Genomic DNA, 27,389 nt, shown 5'->3' with positions numbered 1-27,389 from the left:
TACTTTCAACAAATTTTTCTCAGACACTGTCACCTCTCTTGCTTTAACTTTATCTCCACAGTCCACGCCAACACCTTATTGCCTCAACAAAAATCCCCCCTCTTTCAAACTGCAACCAGTGTCAACTGATCTTATCTTTACTCTTCTTACCAAACTCAAACCTTGTACCCCCTCAGCTGACCTCCTCCCAGCTGAATACCTACAAATTGCAGCCAAAGTAATTGCCCTTCCAGTCTCCATCTTAGTTAATCGAACCATAACTGAGGGCTTTATTCCAACCCTCTGGAAAGTCTCTCATATCATTCCTCTTCACAAGGGCGGTAACTCTTTCGATCTCCCTAACTTTCGTCCCATAGCCTTACTTTCTCCTTTAGCTAAAATCTTGGAAAGATGTATACATCGTCAACTACTTGACCATCTTCTCAAAAACAACCTACTAGCAGACTGCCAACATGGTTTTAGACCCTATCATAGCACTACTACAGCACTCTTGTCATTCACAGACCATATTAATAAAAATCGGAACAACAACCTGCTGTCCTCAGCACTATTCTTAGACCTCTCTAAGGCCTTTGATATGGTCAACCATTCCCTCTTACTAAACATCCTTAAATCATTTGCCTTGGACAGTCAAGCTATCCAGTGGTTTACATCCTACTTAGAAAATAGACAACAAGCAGTTCTTTGGGATAATCAAATATCATCTCTTCTTCCCATCACAATTGGAGTGCCACAAGGCTCAATACTGGGACCTCTCCTCTTTTCTATTTTTATTAACAAACTAAATATGTCCCTTCCTCAATCCATATGTATACAATATGCCGATGACTCAACTCTGATATGTTCAGCATCCTCCCCAATTATGCTCCAGACCACTACACAACAAGTCTTCACAGCAGCTGAAAATTGGTTCTATCAGCATGGCCTCTTACTAAATCCCAAAAAGACTAAATTATTACTTTTTACACCATCACAGAAATCTTTTACCTTCGATATAATGTCGAACAATGGCACAATAATATCCCCTGACTAAACTACCAAACTTTTAGGTGTCACAATAGACCATAATCTCAACTTTGATGCCCATATTAACTTAACCATCAAGTCAGTCAACAGAAAACTTGGATCTCTCTACAGGCTCAAACCCTTCCCAGCCAGAAGTACTTTAGCTCAAACACACTTGCTCTCTACCCTTCTTTATGCCTCACCTATTGTTACAAACTTATCAAAATCTAATTTCAATAAACTAGCTGTATCTTATAATAATATTACAAGATTTGCCACAGGAGCCCCTTTTAGAACCCATCATTGCTCTAATCTTAAACAACTAGGCTGGCTGGAACTACAAAATCAAATACAACTACAGCAACTTACCATCACCCACAAAATCTTCTATCAACCTTCTAATACCACAATACTTAGTACCCTTATTACTCCTTATAAAAATCTATCGTCCCTGCGCTCCGCTACAAAGCTACTAGCAGCACCCTATAAATCCAACAACAAAGCTGGAGATTGTTTGTTCGCCAACTGTATTGGACCTGTCTGGAACAAGCTTCCAAGTGAACTCACCACTATTACTTCTCTACCCACTTTCAAGAAGCAGCTAAAAACTCTGCTTAAGTCTCAATGGCTCTGTCCTTGTACAAACCCTGACTAAACTATTATTCCCTCTACCCTTTTTCACCCCCTCAAACCTTTTTCTAGGTTAGTATAGTATTTATGTTTGAACCTTCAAGAAGCAGCCAAAACCTGTGCTTAATTCTCATTAGCTCTGTCCTTTACAAACCCTGACTAAAACTTTCTATTTTCTCAACCTTTATATTCACCATTAATTTAAAAAAAAAAAATATTCTTGCTTGCTTATTTTCAGTATTGTAAAGTATTTTTGCTAGTAATACTTATGAACCAGTTTTTTCTCTGTAACACCTAATTTTTGTATAATATTTCTTATTTGAATGTATAACAACACTTGGTTTTACTTACCCATTTGTATTGTGGAGCTTTTCTCCCCGGGCCTCTACTGAAAATGGACATGTATCCAGCTAGACTAGCCCGGTCAACAAATGTAAAATAAAATAAAATAAAATAAATAAAAATAAATGAGCCTGTACTAAGGCCTTTTTAGTGCAGTTCCTCTGACTGCTACCAGAACCATGAGTAATTCATGACTGTTATTTCCACTGATAAAATGTTTTTTGAAAGTTTTGACAGGAAAACTTACTGCTTTTTGCAGTTCAGTTTTTTTCATTGTTGCTAGGATTATTTGAGATAAATAAGTATGCACCATTTTAAACAAGTTTTTAATTTAAAACACAATTTTGGCACCATTTTGTTAAACATTTCTGACAATAATTTTTCTTAAGTTATTATTTAATCCTTTGTCTAATGTTATTTTAGGCTGTTTCTATTCATGTGGGGATGCAACTAGCCTTTATTAAAACTGGGGGGGGGGCTTTGTGACATGTTTTTGTGCTGTGTGCTGGATTAACTGAAATGGCTATCTTTTTCCTCAGATCGGTATTCAGTATAGTATCCCTGTAGAAATAGATTTCAGAGTGTTATTTGGAGGGAGGATAGTGGAATGTGTCCATTTTGTACTGGGTTGACCTTGCAACTAGTATTTGTTATTGATCTGGCTAGTTTTGTCCCCTACCTTGATGGACTCTGATATGCACCCCCCTCCACTATCTACCCCTTGAGCACCTTAAAACATAAAAATAATTAAATAAATAAATATGCCTCAGCTTATGGCGTGTGACTCTGCAATAGTTGCAGCCTTGGACAGGCTATCAAACTAACTTTCTGTTAATTCCATGCCCCCTGGTGTGGTATTAGAACCAAAACTGTGCATGTTAGAATGATCAGACACATCTTCTGGGGCTTTATCATTGGCTTCTTCAGGCATGGTAGAACAAAACCTTTTAGGTGCAGGGAAAGTCAGGAGTGCTGTTATATGTTGCCAGTGTCAATATGTCTCCCCCTGTGGTTTTTCCCATTAGAATAGTGCATGCTGAGTAGAGATAGAAGATGCGCAGTGTGGTAAGGCAATACATTCTATGAACAACTACTGTAACAGATAAACAGGACTTATGCAACTGCACTTTTATCAGATGTCAGGGTAAGGAAAATCTTTGATGTTTAGCATATTGATCACTGCTGCAGTAGCCTTAGCTATATTGGTTATATCCTGCCAAGGTTATTACAACTGGCCAGCTTCCAAAGCTTCAGGGAACCTTCCAAGCACCCAAACCATTAATCAGCTTGAGTTGAACTGACTGAAAAATAGGTTTTGATGCCAAGCCATTCAAAGCTTTCCTACCATTGAAGAGAGAACTCCTCTGCAGGCTTTCAAGGATCGATGGCTGGCTTGTGCTTTTCCTTTGCTGAGATGCCACAGTTAAGTGGTATATCAATGCATAAAGGGGAATCGGTTCTTACACCCTTTGCAGACTAGCCATGTTAGCTTGGGTTATAGCTTCACAGGACAATGTCACTCTACAGGCTTCTTACATCTCACCACAGCAAAATTATGCAGCAGACAAGCTGAGCATGACAAAGGGAGACTCTCATGATTGGAAACTAGATCGGGGACCTTCCAAGATTTGATCCACCTGCGGGCAGTTCTTCAAGTAGACTATCTTCCTCCTCCCTGAACAATTAGCTGGCAAGATTCTGCACCAGGACTCCATGCAAGAAGGCCTGGAAGACAGATGCCTTTTCTTTTATTTGGACAGAAATATTCCTCTATGCTTTTCCAACCTTTCCAGTGATATTAAGGGTACTTCTAAAAATTCAGAAGGAATCCCTCAAGATCATTGGGATGACTCCCTTCTGGACCAGGCAACCATGGCTCTCCCTTCTTTTGGAAATGGCCAGGGAAATTACCACAAGTTTCCTCACAGAATGGATCTATTCACAAAAGATCAGGAGTGTTTGATACACCCCAACTCCAATCAACATCAACTGACTGCCTGAATGATAGGGTCTTAATTCACTATCTGCACCTGTTTACTGAGGACATGCAGTAGGTGCTAATGGAGGCAAGGAAACCTGCTTCAAGAAAATCATATATTAGAAAATGGAAATGTTTTATAGTTGGTACCAGCAGCATAAACTGCACACATCCAGTGCTAGTGTTTCTCTGTTTTACATTATTTGTGTGAGTTACTATACTATGGCTTTTCTTACTCCTTCATCCAGGCTCATATATCAGCCATTTCAGCATGTCTGCCCATAGATACTCCTCTTTCAGTGCATTTTTATGTTAAAATATATTTAAAAAAGGTTTTCCATAAGAGGCTTCAAAGAGTACCAGTGGTTCCTCCTTGGGATTTTAACGATGGTAACACTTTCTCCATTTAAATCAGTTAATCTGGCTAGCTTGAGGCTCTTAACATGGAAAACTGTTTTACTGATTGCTCTGATCTTTGCAAGAAGAGTATCTGAGTTTGCAAGCTCTCACGATGAGTCAAACCAATCTCATTTTCCACAATGACAGGGCTTCTTTGGGAAATAATCCATCTTATATGCCTAAAGTGGTATCCTGGTTTACCTTAAGCTGAACTATCCATCCCTTTTTCTTTCCTGAACCTAAAAATGAATAAGAGTGAACAGGACACACAGCCAAACCAATTAGTAAAAAACTACAAGGAAATCCTAGCCAAGCTAGAGTTTTCACTGTATAAATCTTTAAAACCTGTGTTAGCAATGTTAACACTTGCTCCATTTGAACCAGTTAATCTGGATGGCTTGAGGTTTTTAACATGGGAAACTGTTTTACTGATTGCTCTGACCTCTGCAAGAAGAGTATCTGAGCTTGCAATCTCTTATGGAAAAAAAAAGTCACAGGCATTCAGAACTGCCATATAGCTGAAACACCTAATGTCCTTAAGGGGTTATTTGCATATATCCCATTATCCTCTTTTAAAGAGATTTTAAGGACTAATAATGAAAATTCTAGCTTGGCTAGGATTTTCTTGTAGTTTTGAACCTAAAAATGAAGTAGAAAGTATAATCCATACCTTGGATGTCCATAGACAACTCAGGTGCTATCTTGACAGAAATAAATCTATCAGATCTTTGGCTCAATTGTTTATGTCTTGTGAAGGTCAGAAGAAGAGACAGATGGTGTCAAAAGAGACTATTTCTAACTGGTTGTCAAAGGCTATTATTTTTGATCTGATGTTGTCTTTTCCACCTGGCTTCAACCTTTGGTTATATCAGATCCAGCCAAGATCCAAGGTCATCTTTTCCAAAAAACTTCAACTCCAGAGTTCTATCTCCTCTACCCATGATTCCTCACTCTCCCCTCTCAATCCTAGATTTCATTTGGCACCTTTAAAAGAAGACATTGCTTTAATGAGATATATACTTTTGTATACTTTTTTTGCTAGTTTCAGTTGTGGTTTTGCTTGTTTATTCCTCTACCAAACAGTTTAGGGTTGTATAGGTTTAGTTTGTATTACACAGAACGTAGGTGTGGATTAGAGTGTGGATTTTATTAGTTGCAGCTTTCCAACATTGTCTCGTGTTAAAAAAGTTGTATTTCCTTGTTCTTAGTTGGTGCATAGTAGGTAGCTATTTAAATAGGGTTAAGGTGTAGTTTTTCTATACTCACCACAACAAAACTATTCCAGACAGGGTCAATGCCTTTTCTACCAGGGCCTTGGCTTCATTTATTGCTGTTTGGAAATTGTTGGATTCTAGAAGTATTCTAAAAGCAGCACATTATACATAATTTTACAGGGCATTACAAGCTTGATTCCTTCTCTAGGACTAGATCAGGTGTTTCTAGGACCATTCCCCAGGGGCACATGGACTCTTCTCCTTCCACCTCACAAATGTAGTAAGCTTGGGTAATCTACCCATATAAACAAGGCTTATGCAGCAGTGATCAATATGATGAACATAGTACAGTTGTAAGTAAAGTTACCAAAACAGTAGATGTTCAAATGATCACTGCTGCAGTAGCCATGCTGTCCCTACAATCTCCTTGTTTTTGGTGTGTTGTTTATGCCAGGGTGTGGACATTTATTTTTATTCTTCCTAGCATTGTCCTGTCAGGGCTCAGCATCTCTCTCTCTGTTGGCAAGGAAGCTCTGAAGGGTTTGGCACCCAAACTTCTCTTTTTAGTCAGCTTAGCTCAACTTGACAAATGGTTTGGGCATGTGGAAGATGCCGTGAAGCTTTGGAAGCTGCCCAGCTGTTATATCCTTGACAGGATATAATCCATATAGCTAAGGCTACTGAAGAGGTGATCATTCAAACATTTACAGTCATGGTAAGTTTACTTGCACACCTTTACTTTCCCAAGTCTTTCATTTGGGCTGCTCTTAGCCCCCAGTATGTTTAACAATTGCATATTTGTAGTTACTACAAAACAGAGGCTACAAGAGGTCAAGGTATTTCCACACCTTGATGACTGGCTCCTAGCCACTTCAGTCATAGTTTGCCTAATCTTGGCCAGTTAGTCTTTCTTGAGTTTGCTCTATCTAGTCTTTGAGAATTACAGTTATCACCATGGAGTCCTAAAAGGAGTCCACACAGATGCTTACATTCATCTGTTGCACACTGCATACTTTATCCAGCAGGACACTTCTTCTATCGGACAGAATCCTTTATTTTCTGAATACTGAGAATAACAGTGAAAACATTTCCTGTTTTGCTTTGGCTCAAGGTCTTGGTCATTATGATAGCCACAATTTACATGATTCCCAAAGTCAGATATTATATGAGGATACTGCAATGGACTTTAAAGGTACAGCATTATCATTTCACAGATTTCTGATCTTTACCAGTCAAGGTGCACAGGACCTGTGAGGTTCACATGAGTTTGTGGATGCATGTATCAGATTTAACTCTGAGCATATTCTTTCTAGCTCCTACTATGGTTGTTCATATCACCATGGATGCTTCTAACCTTGAATGGGGACATTGTCTCATACCTCTCAACTGTACAGATTTTCACAGAATGTCCAGATTTTTGCCTCATATTTTGGTCTGTTTTTCATAAAATTTTGTTTTTCTGACAAAGTAGTGGCAAATCATTAAAATTTGAAGTTAGAAAATAATGGCAGACATTTAAGTTTCAGACTTCATACCCTTCAGAATATTCTTGATAATGCAAAACCAGTTTTCTAAGTTTGTAAGAGCAATATTTAAAAATTGTCCCTATTTTTCAGCCTTTGTCCAGATTTCTTGCTCTAAGAGGTTGAGAGGTATTTTAAGTGCAGATGGTCTAATTAGTAATTTTACAGACATAAACAAGACTACATGGTAGTGTTCTAGAAATGAGGGCAGTCTTTGCACTCTGAAGGACATCTTAGGACTTCCTTTCCCAGGGTGCACTTGCCATCCACACCAACCACATGGCAGTGGCATGTCATATGAATAAGTCTGAAGGAACTCACTGTTACCCTCATTTCTCAGAGGCCTTAAAGTGAGGGGACTGAGCTATGTCTGTGAATCTCTGTCTGGCAAATGCTTACCAGGAGAGGCATTTTTTAGCTGCCAGGCTTAACTAATGATCTGATGTCATAATTTTCAATCATTCCTCGACTGATGGGTTTTGGATCCACCTCAGATCTGACTCAGCTGCTTCTTCCAGATCCTCGGATCTAACTCTTGGGCTCCTTCCTTTACCCATAATGCCCAGCTAACCTAACATACCCCAGATCTCATTTACCACCATATCGCTTCAAACATAGATCCATTCTCTCTCCAGCTATTGGGTGTTTTCCATTAAAAGTAGTGAGTTTTTCTCAATTTAATTCTTAATTAGGCTATCCTTTGTGTTCTCACCTGTCCTCCTTTACATTCTGGAGTTTCTCCGATTTTAGCCATCAGGCTTTTACTTTTCTCTTCTACCGAACCTCCAGTATTACCTCAAATACCATTGTTGGTACCTTTGCCTTTCCTTCCTCATCCCTCACTACTCATTAGATGGTATTTCTTTGTACCATTGTTGGTACTTTGCTGTAAAAAAAAAAAAAAACTTTGCCTTCCTCGTCAAATATTTTTTGGCTAAAGACTAGTGTATCTGTCCATTGTGGAAGAGAAGCTAAATGGATTAAAAAATGTATTTCCTGCAGGCACAATATTTTGAATTCTGATGCCCAAGGGGAATGTGTCTGTTGCTTGGGCACTGCCCACTGGGATACGGACTGTTTGATTTGTGCTGGTTTCAATACCAGAGCCCCTAGTGGTAGAAGGAATAAATTAGTTTTGAAGGGTCTCCTTCCTGATATCTCCTGTTCTCCTTCAACTGTGTCTCAAATGCCCTCCAAGAAGTCCAACAAAGGGAAGCCTGATTTGTCTTTTAAAGATAAAGATACCAGAGAAAAGTCTCAGGACTCATCTCCAGATTCAGCTCTAACCTCTGAGCCACCACCAAAAATTTCAAAAAGTTGGATCTGACTCTCTCGGATCCTACTTCCTCAAAAGGAAAATGCAGTCTCCCTGATACTCACTGGAGCCAGTACCTACTCAACTTCCTTCTCCCCTTCTATAGAAGAGTCTACAGAAGCACTCTAGGCTGCCATGTACCAGCTCTTTGCTTAGGTCCTCCAGGAGCTTGTCTGAGGTAAAGGTGAATAGGATGATGGGGAAATTCCTCAGATCTCAGATCAAGATGGAGATAATTCTGACTCCATCTCCCATCGGACCTGTTAGCCTGTCCCTCACCAATTCTCACTTAATTTCTCCTTTCCATTCTGTGGTTTTGCAGCCCTTGGATCTGAGATCTAGGGGGGTGTCCTCCTTGGATCCTAAGAATGGTTGCTGTTCAACTCCATTTGCTTCCCTGACCAGTCTGTCTCAGATTCTTTGTAGCAGGAGGACTCTCAGAGGCAAAGGATTGCTGCTGGCTCCAAGGGGTTGGGATCAACTCCAAAATTATCAGGGCCATCCTTGCCTTTCCGCACATCAGCACTGGAGAGCTCGGGTCTAAATCCATCTTTGTGAGGAGGGCTTGGGGAGAATTTAGCTGTAATTGGCACAAGGGACTTCAGCTCCAGTGCTGCCAGCTTTGGTCTTGCCTAGACCCTCTGCCTTTGAGATTGTGGAGAGCGCCTTCTCTTTGCCAAGAGATAGGACATCCTTGTACCCCTCGGATCCCATTTCTTTACCACCTTCAGGTCTTAGTTCTGAGCTTCTTACTTCTATTCAACTGGGGCAACTAACCCATTCAAGTCTCCAGGCAGTCCCTCAGGACTCCCCTTGTCACTTCCGATACCTCACCAGACCATCCCACTGATGAGGTCCTTCAGAAGAGAACTTGTAAAGGGAGACACTTAGATTGCCCTCAGGAATCTTTGACTGAGGACACTGACTTTGATGAAGGGGAAAGATCTCCCAGATCTCCACTTGAGGACATCTCCTTTGGAGAAGTACTTGAACCTCTAAAACAACAAAGTCATTGGTCATCCGACACCCTGTCCCAGTAGGAGTCAGTAGTCCTGGAGGCTTTTGCGTCTGGCCCAGCTATATCTTGGGCGACTCCCCTGGCTGTTGAGCTAACAGACCTTGTCTCATGCCATGCATGGAAGGGGATGGATACTGTGGAGCCTGTCCTCAAATGCCCAGATAAAAGTTTACCCTCCAAAGGACAAAGGCATACTGGAGCAAGCGGGTCCAGGTAGATGACAAGGTTGTAACAGTAGCCACTAAGACAGAGCTTGCAGAGCAGAGGTCATCTGTCCATTCTTCTAACAGTGAGTCTAGGGTCTTGGATAGATTTGGTAAGTGTGCTATGCTTCAACCATCTTTGCTTTGTGGTTGAATTATCTGGCACACTTCGTAACGTTGTAAAGAGCTCTCCAATTCCTTTCTGGGGCTATGTCTGTGGAAGACCAAAACAAGATCTACAACTGTCCACCTTCAAGTCCATATCTAATGTGTCCATGAGGTTGATATCCCACACTGCAGAGGGTACCTCATGAGTGATGGATTTGGGCATCGCCATCTGGAGATATGCCTGGATGTGCTTGTATGATTTTGTAGAGACCTTCAAGTCTTCATTCACTAATGCTCCCTTTGAGGGATCTTCCTTTCTTGGTCCAAAGATGAAAGAAAAACTCTCCAGAAGTGAGCAAGACAGAAAGACCTCGTCTGCCTTTGGGATCCATTTTTCTACTCCTCAGAGACCCTTTTCCCAAAATTAATGAGAAGGCAGAAAGATGTGGTTCCACAAGTTCCAAGGTTCTTTTTAAGACTTATGAGGAGATGGCTCTCCCAGAAGCAGAGGGGGGAACCTCTAATGGAAGACGCTACCCCTGTGGCAGAGGTGGCCTGCAGAACCAGGGTTCCTAGGAGTCTTTCTCAGACAAACCCTACCAGCATTCCTGAAAAGTTGCCCAGCTGCTGCTCTCTGGAGGCAGTTGGAGACATTTGACTCTGCACCCCAAAGCCAGGGCATCCATCACAAAAGATTTCTGGATGCACTGAATTATATCCAGAGGCTATTGCATACCATTTTCTTGAAGTCCTCCTTCAAAAATGAAAAATATCCCAGATGTTCCACCAATCAGAGAAGGGCAGCAGCCTTAGAAATGGAAAAACTGCTTGAAAAAAGTCATCCAGAAGGTCCTTCCAGACCAGATAGGATTTGGAACCTACTCTTTTTAGTGCCAAAGAAGATATGGGACTTGAGACCCTTTCTGGATTTCAGTAAATTAAACCAATATGTGAAGTATTCACAGTTCCAGATGGTCAAAAGTTCAGTCTGTTTTGCTCCTGCTGAAAAAGGATGATTGGATGTGCTTGATAGATCTTCAAGAAGTGTACTATCATATCAAAATGAACAGATGCTACATATGCTACAGAAGATATCTGTGCTTCTGTCTGGGAACTAGTCATTACCAGTTCAGAGCACTGTCCTTTCAGCTCATCACAGCCAGAAGAACCTTTATGAGGTTGATCATGTGATGTACTTTTGCTTTTTAAACGGGAACTTGTTTTTTTGAAATGTAATCTGAAGAAGTTGCCTTATTGAAGGCGACGAAAAGTGCTTCATATTAAATTGTTGAAAACTATTAGTGTTTGAGCCTGATTCACGATGCTTTTTTTGTTTTTGTGGAGTTGTGTTTTTACATAGTTTGTTCTTTTTGTGTCGAATGGCTTCTGGTGACTCAAGTGGCGCAAACAGTCCAAATTTGTTTGGACCTACTCAATCACAATCCGAACTCTTGAATTTAACAGCATTATTAAATGCTCTGTCTCAACGAGTGGATGAACTGGCTGTTCGTTTGGATTCATAACAAAAATCAGCCGTTCTGAGTACCGCTCAAGTTAGTAACTCATTTCCTCAACCTGGTCAGCAGCAAGGCGGTAACTTGTGTATATCATCTGAAGACAACAGAACGCCTTTGTTGGACAGGAACCGGGAGATTAGAGACACCACTGTTGCAACTAGTGTACCAGCATTGAGTGACTTGCTGCTTTTGGGCCGTGCACCTGCCGGTTTGGATAATTCTTTTTGTGTACCAGGTATAAGACAGAACAGCGTTGTGGGGCTTATTAGTGCACCATTGTTCCAGGAATGGATAAATGACACACACAATTTGTGTTTTAATCGAGAGAACAACGTGGAGCAACTGGCTGACAACGCCGAATTACAACAGGTTGGTCTTGATTTAATTACTGATCAGTTAAAATTGCTGGACACAAAATTACTCAAACTGAAGAAGCTTCAGTTAGAAACAACTTATTTCAAAGAATGTATAAAAGAGCGCATTGTTCCAAAAGGACTGAGATATCATCAGTATCCTACTGGCCTTATTGCAGACTCTTTATTTCACCTTGAACTCAATTCACTGTTTGACCAACAAGGATTTGCCTTAATGGATTTAATGTTAAAGCATTATGCAATTCAAATTGAGGAACTAACACGTGAAGTGTCAGACATTAATTCCTTTATCACTTCTCATACTGAGTTTCTCAGATATAAATATGACTACGAGAGATGTTGTTCTAGCATTGACCAGTTATTGGATAGGTTAAAATTTAACAAAATTAAAAAAATGAGAAGAGACCGTGCAGCTTATGACAATGGCTCAGCATACCCTAGGCCTTCGATGGCCCAAGTAGGTACTTCTTTTTCCAATAATTGTGGTCAGAGTGACAAAAGAAATTACCTTAATGCACCTAATACTGTTGTTACAGCAGCTTCCTCTACCTCTGATATTGAACAAGAGCAAGTTAGACAAAGTGAACGGATTCGTTCTAACAACAGTAAAGGTTCGAATAACAACCAACAAGAGGTTGGCTTAAGGGATAACAAGTCAAATAATTCAAATTTTCGGAACTTTGTTCATCCAGGTGCTATCCCCAAAAAATACAACAACCATGTTCAAAAAAACAAACAGCATGCCAACAAATGCAAGAGATAGCGCACGATTTTCAACATGGGGTTGTAATTTTAAAAAACAGTTCTGGCGATTTTCATATTTTCAACTATTCATCGATCAACATTGACCCAGTTTTAATTGAACTGTTGGCAAAGGGAAATACATTTGTCCCAAGTAGACACCTGGACATTGTTCAAACAATTAAAGATTTGAAGCTATTTGTTAGAAAATTAAATTTGTCAACCATGTTGGGTAACTTTGGTGAAATGAGCTCTTCATTTAGGGTTCCGAGTGTTTTTAACCCTCCGCTACACCTAATATTGAATATACTTGAAACTATAACTTAATTAGATTTGAGATATTTTGCAAATGGCCACAGGAATTTCATCAATGGTAAAATGTATGAAGTTAATACTACATATGAGGAATTTATGGCATTACAAACTTTGAAGTCCATGAAAGTAAGTGTTGTCAAGCCAGACAAAGGTGGGGGGTTTGGCCATATTTGATACAATCGACTATTCTGCAAGAGTACAGGCTTTGTTAAGTAGTGATGCCTATAGTAAGGCATCAATAAACGAAGTAAACATAGCATACAACTGAATTAAAGGTTACATAAACGATTTGTTTATAGAATCTAAAATAGATATCAGCCTATTCAATTATATGACTATGTTATGGCCAAAAATTCCTACTATGTTTGCTATTCTCAAAATCCACAAGGACTTTATTAATCCACCGATGAGACCACTGAAAGATGGTCGTGGTTCTATCACATATCCTTGTGCTAAAGTTGTTGACAATATACTTAAGAAGTATTTACTATCTGAGCCCCAAGTCTGTAAAGACTCTTTGGCTTTCTTACAGAATATCAATACTTTAGAATTTTATGTAGACAACAACTTCCTTACCATTGACGTTAAAGAATTATATACATCAATTCCACACATTGAAGGCCTTAAATGGGTTAGTTTATCACTTAGTAGTAAAGGGGCATCCAGTCAAGAAATTTATCTTGTTGAAGTGTTGTTAGACATTATTCTCACCAATAACTATTTTACATTCCAAAATGACATTTATCTCCAGAAGCGTGATGTAGCCATGGGCTCACCTTGCGGTAGGAGTTTTGCAAACACCGTCATGGTCTATTGGGAGAAACAATTTGTGTTTAATAATGCTTTTCACATGGCAAAAATTACGTATTACACGTGTTTTCTTGATGATATTTTTATTTTGTTTCGAGGTGATGAACATTCAGCAAAAAATTTTGTGGAGTATTTAAACAGCTCGACAGAATTTCTCGAATTTACATTTAACTTCCAATTGTCTTGTATTGATTATTTGGATGTTAGACATTCTAAAGATATCATAAATGACAGATATATTTCAAAGATATTCAGGAAAGATACATATTGCAATTCATTTCTGCATTTTACTAGCTCTCACCCACTTTCACAGAAGCGTACGATAATAAAGGGTCAATTAATTAGGGCCGTCAGAATGGTATCACTTGACACTGAATTTCTAGAAGAATGTAATTTACTTAGTGACATGTTTCAACAAAGAGGGTACCCATTGAACTTCATCAAGACAATTGTCGGTGAAGTTCTTTCAAAAAGACATAATGGGATAATTAGCCCGATTTTAAACAGAGAAGCAGTTACAAGTGAACTTGGAGTGACAACAGTTAGTAAAAGTCTGTCGGCCTTAAATAGTGATGAGACAACTAGTAATAGTTCCATTAATGTGTATGAGAGTAGCTTCATCACAACATTTAGTATGGACAGTGCAACTGTAAGAACTATTTTATACAAAAATTGGGAATTAATTAAACACAACAAAATATTGTCAGAAAAGTTAGGTAGTGTTCCAAAAATTGTCTTCAGAAGAGGTATGAACCTAAAAACTCTTCTTGAGACAAATAATAAAACTGGCGTTCACAGATTTGCTGGCATGTCTATTTGCGGTTGTTGTAGTATGTGTAAGTTTATAGCCACAGGTAGAACATTTATTATTAATGAGAGAAAGTATGAATTAAAGCATAAACTGCACTGCAATTCAAAACTTGTTGTTTACATCACTATGTGTACATCCTGCAGAGCATTTTATGTTGGGAAAATGGAGCGTAGACTCCGAGATAGAGTCTATGAACACATTTACGCAATCGGGACAAATAAAATTGACAACGCACTAGCCAAACACAGCATGTTGAATAAAGGACACAAATTTACTTTTAGGGCAATAGATCAGATACAGTGTGACATTCGAGGTGGCCCTTTAAATTTGCTCCTTGAAGAACGCAAACTTGCATGGCAGATTAGGTTAAATGCTTTTGTTGAACCCGGTTTAAATGAGTCTTGCAACATTGGGTGCTTATTAAAATTAAAGAGTTTGTGTAGATAAAAATTGCTATTTACATATTTTATGCTTTTTTCAAGTGAAACTATTGTACTATGTTTGTATAATTGTGGAGGAACTGTATACATCTATCAGGTTAGAAGCGGTACGCTTATTTCTAGTTTTTAGATGTTTTTTGTGCATGTACTATTTTAAGTGTATTGTTAAAACTTTATGAGGTTGATCATGTGATGTACTTTTACTTTTTAAATGGGAACTTGTTTTTTTTGAAATGTAATCTGAAGAAGTTGCCTTATTGAAGTCGACGAAAAGCGCTTCATATTAAATTGTTGAAAACTATTAGTGTTTGAGCCTGATTCATGGAGCTTTTTTGTTTTTGTGGAGCTCATCACAGCCCCCAGGGTGTTCATCAAATGAATAGCGGTGGTAACAGCTCATCTGAGACTGCTGGGATTCAGAGTGTTTCTATACCTAGATAACTGCCTGCTATTTGCCCCAACCAGGCATCTACCTATACAAGCAAGGGACTACTTGCTCCAGTTTAGTCTTTTCCTAGGCATCACAGTCCTAGGCACACCTACAGCAAATCATAGTTCACACCTACGCAGAGTCTGGAGTTCATAGGTGCTCGTGTAGACATGGTCAATCAGATAGGGTCTCTTCCTCCAGCAAGAGTTCGGACAGTAAGATCCCAGGTCAAGAAAGTGATCTTACATTGTGCAAGACTAATCTTGCGAGCCTTAAGATACAAATATCCTAGACTTGGTGCTCACAAATATGGGAGAGTACTGCAGTTCCCAAAGTGTGATGTCCTCATTGCTAAGATCAGTTTACAAAGCAGTCGCCCTTGAAATAAAGAGTAAAAAAGACACCCCCTCACCTAAACCCATAAACTTTAAGAACTTTTCTGAGCAAACTACCTCCTATTAAGTGATGTCATACCTAGTTTTCAAGCTCCCCTGAATCCAGAAAACACAGAAGCCTATGTGGAGTTCTGTGACCATATAAACACTGCATAGAAACAGCAGTACCAGACTAAAATAAGCCCAGGTCAAATCACAAAAACAAGCCACCCTGGTAGAACTCTGGTATTAAACGGTTGTACAACAAAAAAAAAAAAAAGAAAGAAAATCCTGTCAAGAAGAGGAAATGTACACAGCAGAGCATAAACAAATCCCTCATTAGTTCAAACAAGCAATTCAGAGAACTAATCAGTTCTCTGAAAACAGGCTTTGAGGCAAAAATAGCTTCCAAAGCTAAGGATAACCATTAGGCGTTTTTCAGTTATGCCCACATTCTTGAGGGCAACACCTAGCAACGTGCAGAATGAGTTGTAGACAACATCACCAATACTCGGGCCGAAGATATAGCAAATCTGCTTGCTGATAAATTCATCTCACATTTCATCTCCCCATCAACCCCATTTATTCCACAAGAAATACCCTCCCCCATTCCTCCACCGGTGTTCACCAAATAACAGGCTGCCACTGTGCTCTGTAAAGCTAAAAACACAGCTTCAATGGGGCCTAACAATATACTAGGGTGCATCTTAAATAGCTTGAATCAGGATCTGTCACACCCATTAGGATCTGTATTTAACCACAGCCTTCAGACTGTCTTTGTCTCGGTAGAGTGGAGGACAGCAACAGTCATCCCTCTGCATAAAGTGGACAATCAGCTGACTTGAGAAAGTACAGACCCATAAGTTTGACCAGTCTTATATGTGAGACCATGGAAACAATAATCATGGACCTGATAAATAATGACTTAAGAAACCTCCAAACATTGCACCCAATCCAATTCAGCTTTGTCGAGGACAGGGCATGCCTACTAAAGCTAGTGGACTTCTTTGAGAAAGTCACTAGGGCCACGCGTGAGGGTTAAACCACCTACCTTGACCTGGCCAAGGCATATAACAATTTTCCACTCAAGTATTGAAAATAAACTCACAAAACTGGGCATAAATTCCAATGTCACCAGATGAATAGCCATTTGGCTTACAGACAAGACACATGTTATTAAAGTGGGTGAATCCAAATCCAGCAAGAGGCAATTACTAGTGGTGCACCACAGGGCACAGTTCTTGGACCACTCCTGTTTGTAATATAATTCTCTGAAGTCAAGGCTAATGTGGAAGGCCTCTGGATGACAATTTGCCAATGACTGCAAGCTGGGGGCAATCATTGAATCTTCCACTGATGTAGATATGCTTCAGGAGGATCTAAATCAGACAAATGATTGATGCCTGAGCCATGGAATAAAACTCAATGTAAAAAAATGCATTATCATATCTTTGGGAAGTCAAATACCCCTGCAAATTACAACATTAATCGCACAACCTTAAGAGCAGATTTAGAGGTGTGAGATCTAGGTACACAGATAGGTAGTAGCCTGAAATGTGACAGCCATGTGTGCACAGCTATGAGGAATTCCTTCTATGTGGCACAGCTTATAAGTAAAGGTATAACATTCAAATCCAAAGAAGTTATAGTTCCACTGTACTCAGCCCTCATTAGACTAAGAATCGAGTACAATGCACCATTTGGCATGTACTTGACTAGGCAATTACAACAGCTGAAGCAACCTCAGAGGTTCCTCACAAAGAAAATAAAGGGTGTAAACATGTCCTATACTTATAGACTAAAAACCCTATCTTTTTATTCAGTCTTCTACTGACTATTAAGGAGTGACCTATGCCTAACCTACAAGGCAGTCAAGAATCCAGCCCTGATAAGAATTATTACACATCTACAAGACAGATAGCACAACAATCACCCAGTCTAGGGATCTAAACCTGGTCTGTAACTCAAACAAAATATGCTGGACAGACAGATATGTGTCTCAGAAATTACCCCTTCTTTGGAACAGGTTTCCTATTCACGTTAAGCAGAGTCCTTCCCTGGCCCTCTTCAAACACAGTTTGGATCAATGGATGAGGAGTTATAAATTCACACCTGGGATAACACCTACATCCCTTATGGACAGGCTCAATCTGTAAAATACTCAAGGCATATGTGCAAACCTATGGCATCCTCTTGCTCCTAGGGACCATATATGGGGTAAAATTGGGTAATATTGGCCAGGCTTGTAAAGACTCTTAAGCCGTTAGCCTAGTAATCTATGAATTTATGAACACAGAAATTGAGCAATTTATGTAAAGATGGACTAAATGAGAGTTGCTATAAAGAAAGAAAACATATGTAATGTGTAATTTATGTAAATGAAAAATAAATGTTAGTATGGTTTGTTTTGTTGTACTGCGGTGGTGGTGCTGCGGTAGCGTTGTCGCCTCACAGTTAGACGTTGCACGTTTGATTCTCAGTTAGAGCGTTTTCTGTGTGTCGACATGCGTGAATGGGCATTCCTTCATTGAAGGTTGTGCGTTAGGCTCGGCAAGCCAGCACATAAAAATCTACTGCCAATCATTAGCGGACTGGAGTTCCGCTGTGGCGACCCCTAACCGGGAAAAGCCGAAAGACAGTTTAGTATGGTTTGTTTTGTTCTTTATTAATGTACATGTGCCTATATCTTAGATGATAAAAATAAAGGTATTAAAAATACTCCAGTAGAGAGAAGTACTTGTTACCTTGTTATTTGTTTACTGACAACTATGTTTTACTTGCATCATATTAAGTCTCTCAGACAAGACAGGTAAATATTAATTTCTTATTCACCTTCCAAGTTAGGATGGTAGGTTTCCAAAGTCACATTGTCATGATGACTGTCCTAATGTATAATATTTGTATACCAGTCTAATAGCAGAACTATGATGATCAAACTCTGTGCTCATTACACAAGATCTGTGCATTTTCTGCAGCATTCCTCAATAATTCTTCCATTGATAACATGCCTGCAGTAGCAACATAGTCTGCGTTACACATCTTTGTCACCCATTATAAAGTCAATTTGATCTTTTGTTCAAGGTCCTCCTATAGAGCTGCTGTTTTCAGGCGTATCCTGTGATGATTCTTCACAGTGATTAGGTAGACTGGTATTTTTTCCCATCAGGCGAAGTGGACAGACAGGATAATGTAAGATACAAAAGTTCTGTACTTAGCATAATGATGAATCTTCATTATCCCTAGTGTGTTGCCTTTGGCAGTATGTCCACCAGCTCCTTCTAATTTCTTATCTCTTTTCTGATGCTGTACAGACCTAGTAGACAATATCATGGGCAGAAAATTCGATCTGAGGATTCGGAGGGGACAAGTGCATTGTGGGACTAGGGAAGGAATTTGTGCACTTTGAAGAAGCATCTTAATGCTGCAAATATCCACCTGACGGTGATACTTCCCATCAGTCAAAGTGGGCAGACTAGAGATAATGAAGATCCAGCATTATGGAAATAATATAACTTTCATCTTATATTGAGTAGCATTACACAACTATGCTATCTTTCCTTTTATACCAGTTACTACATGCACCTGCCCAATATCAGCATAATGTGTCACTTGTAAATGGATGTGTTGGTTGAGGAATTCAACTTCTAGAGAGGCAGATCTCACTACTGTCAAATATTGACTTTTACAGTAAGAACTGTGCAAAACTGCAATTTTTATAAATAAGACTATATCAAAGCAAATAATATAAATATGTACTCATAACAGTAATATCTTGGTAGCAGTTGGCTGAAACAAAGTGGTTCAGTGGTTAAGATATTTACTTTGCAGCTTTCGGGTCCAGAGTTCATTTCTAATCTCTGGTGACTATCTGTATAGAGTTTGCGTATTCTCCATGTGCTAGTGTGGTGGCTAAGGTTGTCAGTGAAAAGGGGGTACCCACTTAACAAGAAATATATTATTTTGGTTCATTTGCTTTCTAGGAGTGTTTTTTGTGGAAAACTCCAGTGTGAAACAGTGGGACCTTACATAGATACAAGTCCTTTTCCTAATTCTGTTATGATTCCCGTACAAGATGGAGTCTGCATTGGAATGAATAGTTCAGAAGACTCTGATATGTTTGGAGAGGATATGGTTGAAGATGGGACAAGATGTGGAATTGGAAAGGTATTATAAATTTTAAATTTCCAGCTACCCATAAATTTGTAAAATGTTGGACATGTTTGACATTGACTTACTGATCTGATGTCTCTTCTGTCCAGTTTTCAACAGCTGGGTGGATCTGACTTCAGGGACTCCAGACTTCGTCTCCAAAGCTCATGCTCCTCCGCTTATGCATAATCACCCGCTGCCTGCCCATCTAGTTACCTCAGATCTCATTTGCCACTCATTTGTTCCAGACATGATCTTCACTGCTGAGGCTCAGTATAGCTTAGTGAAAGTCTTTTTGACATTTTTATATCCTTATCAGGCATAATCTTTCTATCCTTGTCTAATTGATTATCTTTCTCCCTTTATCATAATTTAATACTTTAATAGTTAATATTTAGTAGATAAGGTTTACATGTTAAGTTGTCAATCTCGCCTTCATTCTTGCTTGATGGGTTCGGAGCCGATCCTCGGCTCCGACTCGGCACTTGCTTTAGCTCGAGAACTCCTTTACCAGCTCGAGGCAGCCCCATATCCCATGATGCAAGGCAGTAAGTACCCAGATCTCGTTTGCCGCTTCGCTTAGGAGGTCTTCTTTTTACCAGCTCCTGGTAAGTTGTTCACTTTTGTGATTTTTCAAGCCCCTTTTTAGTCTAAAACTAATTTTTTGATAGTTTAATTTTAATTTCTATCCCTTTCTGACAGAAATTCCCTGTCTCTTTTAATTTTTTGTTAGTCAATTCCCTATCCCATCCCCCCCCTGTTAGGGTGTGTGTGTTGGTGTTTTATAGAATACCTCTTGGTATTTTGTTTAATTTAATTTAATTTGACTGGTGTGTGTGTATTGTGTGTTTGGCACCATGTCAAAGGAGAGGGTTTCAGGTTTTAAGAAGTGTGACTCGTGCTGTCAGAAGATGTCTCTGACAGACGGTCACACTTCTTGCCTGTATTGTCTGGGCCCTCTTCACCTGCAGGACTCCTGTGCTATTTGTCACTCCTTCAGCCAGAGAGTCCTGCAGGAGAGATGTAACAAGTTGATTCTTAGGGGCCTTCTTGGCCGGAGGGCTCTCCGGCTAAGTCGGCTCCACCAAAATCAACAAAACCTGCCAAGGCCCAGGCTTCTGTATCTAAGCCTGCGGCCTCGGCTCCGACTTCGTACTGAGTCGAGATCGCTCGGCTGGAGCCAATTCTGGATTGACAAAGCTTTCGGCACCGATGGCTATCGGTGCCGAATCTGTATTGTCCGCCGATGTCGGCCCGATCGGTTCCGACACCCATGTGGCACAGGCATCGGTGTCGGCTCCGATCGGCTCCGACACCGTTACTGGTGGCTGTATCGGCTCCGGCTGGAGCCGATACATCGAACGTTCTGTCGGCTCCGAAGTCGGCGCCGACAGGATCTGTAGTCGGCTCCGATGGCTCATTCCAGGAAGAGGTCGAGGTCTCCTTCCTTGGAGCCGATACTTTCGGCTCGGCTTCACCTCTTCTATCGGAACGGAGCCATCGGAGCCGATCTTCAAGGTCATCCAGGTTGTCAGATCATGACCTAGAGAGAGTGGTCAGTAGATTACTCAAGTCACAGGTACTGGCCCAAATGTTACACAGCCCGTCTCAGCAGGCGACTGTTGGTCCACACCCGTTACAGTTCCTCCTTCAACTCTACCCTAGATCTTGGAGTTGGAGTTTTCGGGCATGGTTACTGCTACGGCTGGAGGACGGATACCCTCTTCTGTTCCTTCAGCCTCTACTCTTATCTCCTCTGCCTTAGAGGGATTCGGTGGGCGGGCTGCCATGGTCTCCTCGGGGGGGGTGAGTGGCATCGGACCCTTGTCCGAGCCCGCTCTTCCCTTGGAGCCTCGGCCTTGGTGAGCTCGGCTCTGACATCTGCCTCGGAGACTTCTCTTCGGTGGCCCCTGGGTTCCTAGCTCTTGGAGCGGGTTCTCTCGGACCTGCCTGGGAGGGAGCATTCGAGGTGATGAAGAGTGTACTGGCCACTGGTATCAGTCAGCAGTCTGTTCCGTAGCTCCTCCCTCTATAGTACCTGTTGACATCTCTGCCACTTCTCTTGCTACAGGACCCAGAGATCCTCCGCCTCAGGTTTCCCCATTGGGAATTTCCCCTCTTCGAGGATTCTCCTGATGTTTCGGGAGATCCTCCTAGGAAGAGGACTTGTAAGAGGAAGCATGTAGACTCCCCCGAGTCTGTCACTTCGGATACTGACTTTGATGAGTCAGAGGATCCCTAGATCCCCTCTGAGGATGTCTCCTTCTCAGACATCCTAGAACTTCTGAAACAGAGGAAACTGGCCCACCACCAATCCCTCTGAGGATGAGTCAGTATACCTAGAGGCGTTTGGATCTCGGCCCTCCACCTCCTGGGTGTCTCCGCCTTCGACCCCTTATGCAGGTTATTGCACGAAGGCGTGGGCAGCTCCTGACTCTGTAGAGCCAGTCCCTAGGAGGCCTTCTAAATTTATCACTGCCCCTAGTGACAAACAATTCCTTACCAAGGGTGTCCCGCTGATGCCATGGTGGTGGCTGCGGCCACCAAAAGGAACTTGCAGATCCTTCCGTGCCTGTCCATCCTCCTAATAAGGACTCTAGGACCATGGATAGGTGCGGTGGCGGATGTTTTCCTCAGCGACCTTTGCTATGCGTTCGCTGAATTACCTATGTCACTTCACCAGACTCCAAAGAGATATCCTCAAGGAGCTGGGAGAAGTAGTTCAGGATCCTACAGCTGCAGGGGCTCAAGAAAAGATTGCTTCGCAGCTAGGAACCCTCAATTCCATTGCTAACTCCTCCATGCGGCTAATATCTTATGCTGCGGATGGAGCGAGTAGAGCCGCAGGCACAGGTGTGGCTCTTAGACGCCAAGCCTGGATGCGGCTATGTGATTTTTGCGGATCCCTTTAAGGCGTCCTTCACAAATTCTCCCTTTGATGGGTCAGCTTTGTTTGGCCCTCAGGTGAAGGAAACCTTGACCAGGTGTGAGCAGGACGGCAAGACTCTTTCTGCTGTTGGAGTCCGTTTTCCACCCTTCTAGGCCTTATCCCAAAGGACAGAAGGGTGGGAAGATGTGGTTCCGTAAATCCCAAGGAGTCACGCCGGATTCACGTGGTCAGTTTACCCTAGAGGCAGAGGGGTAACAACAACAGACGCCGCTCTAGAGGCAGAGGGTCCAAGAACCAGGGAAACAGGGAGCCTCTCTCTGATAAGCCCTTTCAGCATCCCTGAGGTGTTGCCCGGCTGTCCCTCCTTGGAGGCAGTCGGGAAGATTATCACTGTACCCAGAAGCCTGGCATTCCCTCACTCAAGACCAATGGGTACAGTCGATCATATCCAAGGGTTACATAATTCCTTTCGAGGAAAGTCCCTTCCCTCAAGTTCCCTTCCAGATGTACCACCCGGTCTAAAGGACATTGCAGAGTTAGAAATCGCAAAACTACTGCAAAAAAGAGCCATTCAGCCAGTTACAATAGACCATTCAGAGCCCGGAATCTACTCAAGTTTCTTTTTGGTCCCCAAAAAGCAAGGAGACTGGAGACCAATATTGCATCACCGCAGACACAACGAGTCTCACAGTAAGACAAGATTCCGAATGGTCACTCTTCAGTCAATTCTGCCCTTCTTACAGAAGGACAACTGGATGTGCTCAATAGATCTTCAGGACGCGTACTATCACATCAAAATTCACAGACGCTCCAGGAGATTTCTCCGCTTCGGCTGGGGTCCAGTCACTTCCAGTTCAGAGCCCTGCCCTTTGGTCTCACTACAGCCCCAGAGTGTTCACGAAATGTATGGCAGTGGTCACGGCTCACCTGAGACGTCAGGGATTCCAGGTGTTTCCGTATCTCGACGACTGGCTCCTGTCAGCCACCACCAGGCATCAGCTTATACAAGCCAGGGATTACACAATAGACCTGTGTTCTCATTTAGGCATCTCAATCAACTTCAAAAGTCATCCTTATCGCCCTGCCAGTCTATTACCTTCATAGGCAAACTTAGATACTGTTGGGATGTCAGCTACCCTTACAGTACAAAGAGTTTCAGACATTCAGACTCATGTCAGGATCATTCTGGCCAGCAAGAAAGTACAGGCCAGAATGGTTCTAAAGGTATTAGGTCTCATGGCTGCGGCCATTACTCTTCTTCCCTGGCTCGGTTCTACATGCCTCCTTCAATGGATGCTGTTCACACAGTGGTCATACCAGCAACTCCCAATGCGTCACCAGATTCTGGTTACACAAACATGCAAAGAACATCTTGCTTGGTGGATCACATCGTCTCAGGTTCACCAAGGCAGGTGCTTTGTACCTCCGTCCCCGATAGCCACTGTCACCACGGATGCCTCCCTGATCGGGTGGGGGGTCATTATCAGGGCAGGATGGTTCATGGGACGTGGCAACCGTTCGAGTACCATCTGCACATAAATGTCCTGGAGATGAGAGCAGTGCTTTTAACGTTGCAAGCCCTCAACGACTTTCTTCCCGTAGGGACAATTGCAGTCCACACAGACAACATGTCTGTAGTTTGGTATATCAACAAACAGGGCGGAACCAAGTCCTACCCCTTGTGTCGAGAAGCGCTCAGACTTTGGCAATGGGCGATCTCCTCTCATCGGTTTCTGGTAGCAACGCATATCCCTGGGAAAACCAACATTATAGCGGACAGATTGAGCAGAGCTATTCTCATGCCTCACGAGTGGTCTCTCAAACAATCTATAGCGGAAGAGATTTTTCTGGAATGGGGTCGTCCATGTTGCGATCTTTTCGCTACTCCCCAAAACAGCAAATGTCCAGACTTCTTCAGCCTCTTCCCTCTATCAGGCCATACCTACAGAGACGCTCTGACCCAGGATTGGCCCCAGGGACTTCTTTATGCCTTCCCTCCATTTCCTCTGATCCCTCAGGTGATCCAGAAAGCTACCGTTTTGAGAGCCAAATTGATTCTCATTGCCCCTTACTGGCCTCGACAAGTTTGGTTCCGTTCCTCCATCATCACCTTTTGGTGCAGCCGTGGCATCTGGACCCAGTGCCAGATCTACTGATTCACCAATCCGGTCAGCTGCACCGGTCAATCCCTTCTCTCAACCTCACAGCTTGGTTGCTCCACTTCCTTCCTTAGCCAGGCTTCCTTTGATCTCTAACCCAGTTAGAGACATCATAGTAGCTTCACTAAAATCCTCTACCAGGAGGATTTACACAAGCAAATGGAACGTTTCTCTTATTGGGCTAAGGCCCAAAATATTGATCCTTTACTGCCCCTGTTCAGGCAGTTCTGGACTTCTTAGCAGAGATTTTCATGCAGGCTCCTCTTCTTCCACAGTCAGAGTTCAATTGGCTGCTATTTCTAATTTTCATGTCGGGATAGCAGATCATAATATTATGTCCCATAGGCTCTGCAGGGCCTTCTTGAAAGGAATTTTCCTACTGAAGCCTCCAATCAGGAATCCTCCTCCTCAGTGGGATCTAAATTTAGTGCTGACATCCTTGATTCTTCCCCCCTTCGAGCCAGCTGTTTCTTGTTCCCTGAAATGTCTTTCTTGGAAAACTTTATTTCTAGTGGCTATTACATCTGCCAGGAGGGTGTCTGAACTTCATGCTCTTTCGGTTCGACCCCCCTATTTGATTTTTCACAAAGACAGAGTATCTTTGAGAACTAATCCATCCTTTTTACCTAAGGTTGCTTCAAAGAACAATCTGAATCAATCCATTGATCTCCCGGTATTTTTTCCTAACTATTCAGATAGGGCTGAACAAAAGCTACATTATCTTGACGTCCACCGTCAACTCAGATATTATTTGGACAGAACAAAAAAATTTAGAAAATCTGATCAACTTTTTGTTTCCTATGCGGATAATAAAAAGGCCTTCCTGTTTCTAAAGTGACTTTGTCCAGATGGCTTTCTTGGTCATCACTGAAATCTATACTCAGGGGAAAACAGCTGTGCTCAAAACCTAAAGCACATTCAACCAGGAGTTTAGCTACTTCTACAGCTTTTCAGGCTAGACTTCCTTTGGACACTATTTGTGCAGCGGCCACTTGGGCCACTCCTCACACTTTTGTTTCCCATTACAAATTGGACTTGGCCTCCAGGGACAGAGCCAGTTTTGGCTCTACAGTCCTCAAGAGTTTGTTCCATTGAGCCACCCAGGATAGAGGTGCTAGGGACGCGGTCCCATCAAGCAAGAATGAAGGCGAGATTGACAACTTAACATTAAGAAGTTATGTACCTACCATAACGTTCCATGTTAGTTGTCTTCTCGCCTTCTTTCTTCGACCCTCCCTCCCCCTGGCCTGGACAGACCTTGTATAAGAAACTATTATGCTAAAGACCATTCAGACCTGGTCCTTTTTCCATCTGTAAGTTTCTTCTTCTTTTGGGAAGTATTTTTTGCTTGGTGTTATTGCCCTTTGTCAACAAACGAGATCTGGGTACTTACTGCCTTGCATCATGGGATATGGGGCTGCCTCGAGCTGGTAAAAGGAGTTCTCGAGCTAAAGCAAGTGCCGAGTCGGAGCCGAGGATCGGCTCCGAACCCATCAAGCAAGAAAGAAGGCGAGAGAAGACAACTAACATGGAACGTTATGGTAGGTACATAACTTCTTATTCTTCACCATGTCTCTCTTGTGCATTTGGTGCCTTGTACTTACCCTTAGTGTTAGTGTTTCTATGGATTAATCTTAGTGCAGATTTTAGTGTAACTCTTAGAAAAGTGTTCTTATTAGTGTTATCTTTGATGCATGTGTTTTGCAGTTTTTTGAGGTGCTGATAGTATTTGCTGTTTTAGGTGTTATGCAGTATGATCGACAAACCTTCCAGCTTAAAAATAATGTGTGGTCTATGACCACAAGATCCTGAATTCAGATTCTTAAAAGAATTTGAACCAGTTATGTTGAGAAACTATGAGATTTTGTCAATGGGTGATATCTCCTCACCTCTTTCTGGTAGCAATACCCATCTTGGGGAAATAAGTTGTTCTAGTGGAAAGACTAAGCAGGTCTATCTTTCTTCCTCATGAGTTTTCCCTCTATCTAACAGTAGCAAAGCAGATGTTCTTCCACTGGGGTTAACCTAAGCAGCAACTATTTCAGCATAATCACCCAGGAGGGGGAGTCACTAAAACTGCTCCTACCCACATTTAACCCCCCAGGCTCCTGTGTGCTTTTCCACCTACTTGTCGTATCCAAAGAATTCTAGCAGAAAGCCTTGAAGGAGAAAGTTGTCATCCTCATTGCCCAGTTCTTTCCCAGACAGGTGTGGTTTCCCTTGCTGTGGCCTCATTTGATAAGCCTGCTTTTGGTTCTGCATCCAAGTCCAGATCTTGTCTCTTACGTGTCCAGATTTCCTCACCTAGACATTCAAGCCCTCAGGAAGACTGATTGGTTTCTCCAATTCTAATGATGGCTAGACAGTCCAGGCTTTCCTTTCAGGTGATTCACATCCTCACTTTTGATAAAGCTACTAGAAGAAAAAGATTGCAGCAACAAGTGGAAAAGATTTTAATTTGGGCTTCTAACAGAAGCTTAGATAATTTTCAGCTCCTCTTCCAGCTATTTTATATTTCCTGGCTTTTTCAGAATAGGGCCAGCTACTCCATTATTAAAGTTTAACTATTGGCTGTTTCCAGCTTCCATGTTGGAGAAACCAATTCTGTATTTCTTCTTTCTAAGGCTTTTCTTAGAGGCAACTT

General features: G+C 41.7%; 1 protein-coding gene across 1 annotated transcript in view; it reads left to right on the top strand.

The window, feature by feature from the left end:
• The window catches only part of LOC122810727 (disintegrin and metalloproteinase domain-containing protein 21-like), a 223,159-nt gene extending 196,602 nt beyond the window's left edge, over positions 1-26,557 (top strand). Inside the window, exons 3-4 of the mRNA XM_044082291.1 lie at positions 19,528-19,711; positions 26,453-26,557. Coding sequence (XP_043938226.1) covers positions 19,528-19,711; positions 26,453-26,557 — 289 coding nt within the window. The remainder of the gene's footprint in view (positions 1-19,527; positions 19,712-26,452) is intronic.
• Positions 26,558-27,389: the final 832 nt, after the last annotated feature.

The sequence above is a fragment of the Protopterus annectens genome, chromosome 9.part0 (assembly GCF_019279795.1).
Source record: "Protopterus annectens isolate FY-2018-M chromosome 9.part0, PAN1.0, whole genome shotgun sequence".
In the NCBI taxonomy this organism is placed as follows: domain Eukaryota; kingdom Metazoa; phylum Chordata; order Ceratodontiformes; family Protopteridae; genus Protopterus; species Protopterus annectens.
The sequence above is the reverse complement of the archived record's forward strand: the minus strand, read 5'-3'. Positions and strand labels throughout refer to the sequence as shown.